The sequence below is a fragment of the Mesoplodon bidens genome (assembly GCF_964165515.1).
Source record: "Mesoplodon bidens genome assembly, chromosome: 8".
In the NCBI taxonomy this organism is placed as follows: domain Eukaryota; kingdom Metazoa; phylum Chordata; class Mammalia; order Artiodactyla; family Ziphiidae; genus Mesoplodon; species Mesoplodon bidens.
In genome coordinates, this window is record NC_138165.1 from 14565776 (window position 1) to 14571775 (window position 6000).

Here is a 6000-nt window from a genome sequence, read left to right on the forward strand (position 1 = left end):
AGAATGATACAGACCTCTTAAAAAATAATAACAAAAAATTTTTGCATAACTGTATCTCGCTTCTTGCACTTATAAATAACTGTAATTAAAATGTAGCCACACACACTATAAAAAGAGCAATAAAAACTGACACAATAAAAGGTACATTTAAAGTTATAGAAAACAAACCTGCTTCTCTAATATGGCAAGATCTGATCTGCATGCTCTTACATATCCTAAAGAAAGGGTTCACCAGAAATTTAACTATTTAGGCAGGAAAACACCAGGAAAAAGGAATGTCAAAACCCCACCTGTATATCTGTTTTCAACCATTTGGAGTCAAGTCGAGCCTGAGCAGCCAAACAGAAAGAATCAGAAGGCATCTTTCCCCCGATTTCCTCCCAGTCGTCAAACCTGCAAGTAAAACAGAAACGCTGAAAACCTAAACCTTTTCAGAATTTTACAAAGACCCTACCGCAAGGTTTAATGCGGCAAAGAGAGAACAGGAAGGAGGGAGAGGAGAAGCTCTGGAGGAGGGGAGTGAGAGGAGGAGAGAGGGAAAGAGAAAGATGGGGCGAGAAAGGAAAAAGCCTACTTCCAGTCCAGGTAAGAGTCACACACGGGATTCGCCCGGGTCTGTACCACGTCGGCGAGACCTTGAGAATGGCCGGTTACGAGACCAAATCACAATGTCATCCCCTTCCCTTAAATCCAAAAGGTAAACACAGAGACTGCAAGAAGCCCACATCTCAACGCAAATGACACCAGCACGCATCCTCCGCTTTACCTCAGGCCAGAACTGGTGCGTGAAATAAATTAACCAAAATTCACGTCTGCAGAAAAATCCGAAACAATAATCACTTGGAAATGAAAAGACAGCCCGAGACGCGCGCCGCGGGCGGTCCGTGCAGGCCCCGGTCCGGCGGCTGCGCCAACGCCCGCCGTGCCCCGGTTTGGCCCGGCCCCGGCCCGCACCGCCCCAGCGGCCGGCCGCCCTCGCCGCCCCCCGAGGACGAAGACCGGACGGCAGAGGGCCGGCTGCCTGGCTCCGGCGCGTGCGGACACAGCCCCAAAGGCCACGGGCTCCGCCGGCGCTCCCAATCCCGGGGCCTGCAATCCCGGCGCCTCCGGAGGCCGGAGGGGCGGGCCGACGCGGGGCTACGGCCCACGCTGCCCAGCCAATCGCATCGAGGCGTCTCAGCAGGCCCAGCCAATGGGGAAGAGGAGCATCCCCGCCCCTTCTGCCGACTCTCCAAGTTTCCTTCAATCCGGCTCCTCTTCCTCCTTGAGCTCACCCCCTTGCGGTCAAGGCCAACCGAAGACGCCGAGAGGCGGGATTTCCGCCGCACGCACGCACGCACACGCTCCTGGACCGGACTTCTCCCAGCGCTCTCAGAAAGGCAGCCGGTGGGGAGCCACCTTGTTGATGCAGGGTGGTTCGGCTTGGGCGGCGCTAGGGCTGAAGGTGAGGCGGGATGGGGTGTGCAAGAGCCTCCTCCTGCCTGTCCCACTGAATGCAACTAAAACCTTGCGCAGAATACATGGAGCAGCTGGTAGCAGGGGGATCAGAGAAGGAAATGAGAGCTTTTAGTTTCACTGAACCAGTAGCCAGAAAACAATGCTTAAGAAATTTAAAACAAAGTCATACAAAGTATGTTCTCTGATCACTACAGAATTAACTACAAATCATTAAGAGATACAGGACAATCTCCAAACACTTGGAAGTTAAACAATACATTTCTAGATAGTCCATGGGTCAAAGAAGAAATCTCATAGGAAAAGAACTATTTTGAATTGAACAAAATTAAAATGCAACATCAAAATTTGTGGGACTCAACTAAAATACTGATAAAAGTGAAATTTATAACACTAACTGCTTATCTTAGAAAATGATAAAGACCCCAAATCAACAATCTAAGCTTACATTTTTTTGTTTTCCCATTCTTTATTTTCCTGATTTCTAGACTTTATTTTTTTTAATTTTTTTGGAATGTAGTTGATTTATTGATCAATACAATGTTGTGTTAGTTTCAGGTGTACAGCAAAGTGAATCAGTTATACATAGACAGATAACCACTCTTTTTTTAGATTCTTTTCCCATATAGACCATTACAGAGTATTGAGTAGAGTTCCCTGTGCTAAGCTTACATTTTAAGAAACTAGGAAAAGAAGAGCAACACACAAAAAAAAACAAGAAGAGGGAGGAAATAATAGAGGAGCAGAAATAAATGAAATTGAAAACAGAAAAACTATAGAGAAAAATCAATGGAACTAAAATAAAAGCCAGTCATTTGAAAAGATTATAAGCTATGATGAGACCTCCAAAAAGAGGGAAAACACACAAGTTACCAACATCTGGAATGCAAGAAAATTTATCACTAAAGACCTCAAAAGGACAGTAAGGGAATACAGGTTTCCCCAACTATCCAAAAGAGAATTCCTATGCAACCTTTCGGAATGGAAATGTTGTAAAGCAAAGAAAGGACACATCTTGCCAAGGGATGCACAAAGTAAGTTGCGGTAAAGCTCAGATACTCACAGACACAATCTGAAGCTATGGTGGCTTGATGATGAGATGCTGAGTGTAGTTCCCAGGGAAGGAGCTTGGTGGTGCCACTTGCTGCTTGGGGTGCAGGTACCTCTATAACAGCTCACAACAAAACAAATGCTGAATGCTATTTTCACTTTTTGCCTTTTTTCATAAAAGGGAAAATTCTCTTTGGGATTTCTTTTGGTTAGCAAAAACAGGTAGTAATGCAGGTCTTTTCATAGAAGCAACATGGCATAAAGGGAACTTTTGAAAAGCAGGGGGTACCTGTCCTAGGAACAACTCTATACATACAGATTTGACAATTTATATGAAATGGGCTAATTCCATGAAAGTCGTACACTACCAAACTCACTCAAAAAGAAGTAGGTAACCTGAACAGGGCTATACCTATTAAAGAAATTAAAATCACAGTTAAAAACCTTCCAAAAAAGAAATCTCCAGGCCCAGATTGTTTCATTGGTGGATTCTGGTTCTACCAAATAGTTAATAAAGAAGTAACACAAATTCTATACAAACTCTTCCAGAAAATTGAAGAGGAGTGAACATTTTCATTCTATAAGCCCAGCATTACCCTGTTAACAAAACCAAAAAAAGACATTACAAGGAAACTTAAGACCAATATCCCCTACAAACATAGATGCAAAAAATTTTAGCCAACTTTTTGCAAATAGATTCCATCACCATATAGAAAGAATAATACATCATAACCAAGTGGGGTTTATCCCAAGAATTCAAGATTGATTTAACATTCAAAGCATCTCAATAGATACCAAAAGATGCTTTTGAGAAGATCCAACATCTCATTATAAACACTTTCAGCAAACTAGAAAGGGAGGAGAACTCCTCAACCTGATAATCGACACTTTTGAAAACCTACATGCAAGCCAAAACAGTCTTGCAAAAGAACAAGTTTGGAGGACTCACACTTCCCAATACAAAAACTTACTACAAAACTATAGTAAACAAAACAGTGTGATACTTCCAAAAGGATAAACATATAGATCAATGGAATAGAATACAGAACCCAGAATAAACATTCACATATCTGGTCAGTTGATTTCTGACAAGACCATTCAATGGTGAAAGGACAGCCTTTTCAATAAATGGTTCTGGGAAAACTGGATATCCACATGCAAAGGAATGAAGTTGGACCCTTACCTTACACCATATATAAAAATTAACTCAAAATTGATCAAACCTAAAAGTAAGAACTAAAAGTGTAAAACTCTTAGAAGAACACATGGGGGGAAATCTTCAGCGTCATGACATTGGATTTAGCAATGATTTCTTAAATATGACATCAAAAGCACAGGCAACAATAACAATAAATAAATCTAAAGCTTTGTTTACCCCTAATCTTATTTAGGTTCCTACTTCTCATCTATTTCCCCCACCTCTACCCCTACCTCTACCCCTAAACCCTGTGGAACTTACAGACTATCTTCAGCAACATCTTCAATTGATTTTTTAATATTCTTATCATGTTACCATTCTAATGAAAAACTAGTTGTTCCCTGTGAAAAACAGTCATTTTTTATTCTTCTCCATCTGCACATCTTAGGGCATGAAGATGCCCTAAGGCATGAAGATGCAATATCATTCCCTGCCACTTTTAAACCATTTTTCCTCCTGCTTCACTTAAGAAAATAAAACAAAAGAAGACAAAAAGCCAAACTTCTTTGAAACACTGCTATTTGACTATACCACCCTCTGTTCCTGATTCCAATAATCCATACTCCTTTTCATCACTTCTCATGTTCACTGAAGTCACCACCCAGTTCCCTGACTTTCAGTTCCTCAGGGCCTCACTTTTAACCATCTTACTTCCTGCTCCACCTAAGCCACTAACCACCATGATCAGTTCCATTCACCAAATCACCTTGAAGATCACAATTGTGAGCCTCTGACTCTTTGATCACTTGCTCATAATCTCTAATCAGTTGTTCCTCTCCCCCTCTGCTGTACTTGCCTGGCAAACCTCAACACTGGTTTGGTCCACTCCACTCACTGGGAATGTGGCTGAACTCCTGAGGTACACACTTGAGTATCTACTCAATATTTTTTCCATTCCCCTGGTGCTGCACAGCTCTCTGGTACTCAGGATACAACAGGCCTCCTGAGAATGAAAAACCAGCCAGCTGTGGAGCCGCAGAGTGGAGGGAAGGAAGGAGACCCTGGAAGATGTACATGCACCACTCACCCAATCTTGAGCCCATTCACCCTAAGACTTACCAAGGGTAGAAAAAATTAACAACCAGATGTTATTACAGCCAGAAGCACCCTAACTGATAAAACTTCTCACGATGAAAATTACCATCATAATTTCTTTCTGTAGCTTCTTTCTTGCCTCTGTTATTGTGGATAAATCTTCCCATATCTAATAGGTAGACAATTCCCCTGCTAGGGCTCTGGACCCACCCCCACACCTATCAATGACTCCACTCAGGTTATTAGTCCTTGCCTCACTTCCCCTCCATCTTTCTCTCTCTGCTGCATCTGGTCTATCAGCTTATAAATATGTCAAGGATCTTAGCTTTAAAGACCCTCCTTTGAGCTCCACGTATCCCTTCAGAAGCTACCTCATTTCTCTCTTTTTTCACAGCAAATTTTTTTTCAAGTGGTCTCTACTTTCTACCTTTACTTCTCCATCCCACTCTCCTTTGAACCACACCAGTCAGGCTTTGTTGCCACCATTTCACCAGAACACTCTAGGAGAGGTTACCAAAACGTTCACTTGGCCAAATCTCACGTCAGTCATCGGCCCTCACCATATGTGAGCTCCCAGTAGTAAGTTCACAGTTGTTCCCATCTCCATTATTGAAACCTTTTCTTCACATTTTCCCAGGTTTCTTCCTACATGACTGGAAATTCTTCATCAGTCGCCTCATTTTCCTGACCTTTCTTTATTGGAATGACCCAACCTTATTCCTCAGCTCTCTTTTTTTTAATTTTTTTTATTTTACTTTTTTTAATTTTTTGGCCTCACCATGGGGCATGCAGGATCTTTAGCTCCCCAACCAGGGAGCAAACCCGTGCACCCTGCAGTGGAAGCGCAGAGTGCTAACCACTGGACCACCAGGGAATTCCCTCAGCTCTCTTCTTTACCAACAGTTACTCCCTGGGTGGTGTCATCTAATCCTGTGGCTTTCAATGTGCTAATAACTCCCTGGTTTGACATCTTTCATTAAATCTAAGATGCGTTGATGCCATTATTTTCTTAATCTTACTAAAAGGTGTCAGAAAAGATGTCATAACTGAGTCACAACTTCCACTTGTCTGACAGCCATTGATAACAGGATGCATCCTGATTTCAGAGATATTAATACATGGAAAATGTGTACCTCAGAATTGAAGGAATAAGATGTATAGATCTCCAGTTCTAAATTTCACAGTCCTACATCCAATGACCCATTTGGAAGAACAATATGTATCTCAAATTTAACATGTTCAAAAGTGAATGTAAGGTCTCA

The 6000-nt window shown here is 42.2% G+C and overlaps 1 protein-coding gene across 3 annotated transcripts in view; it reads right to left on the reverse strand.

The window, feature by feature from the left end:
- HERC2 (HECT and RLD domain containing E3 ubiquitin protein ligase 2) overlaps positions 1 to 1102 on the reverse strand; it is a 224127-nt gene extending 223025 nt beyond the window's left edge. For all 3 annotated transcript variants that reach the window (XM_081241778.1, XM_081241777.1, XM_081241776.1), the window contains exons 1-2: positions 767 to 1102; positions 291 to 393 (exon numbers count right to left, since the gene is read on the reverse strand). In XM_081241778.1, coding sequence (XP_081097904.1) covers positions 291 to 362 — 72 coding nt within the window. In that variant the 5' untranslated portion in view covers positions 363 to 393; positions 767 to 1102. The remainder of the gene's footprint in view (positions 1 to 290; positions 394 to 766) is intronic.
- Positions 1103 to 6000: the final 4898 nt, after the last annotated feature.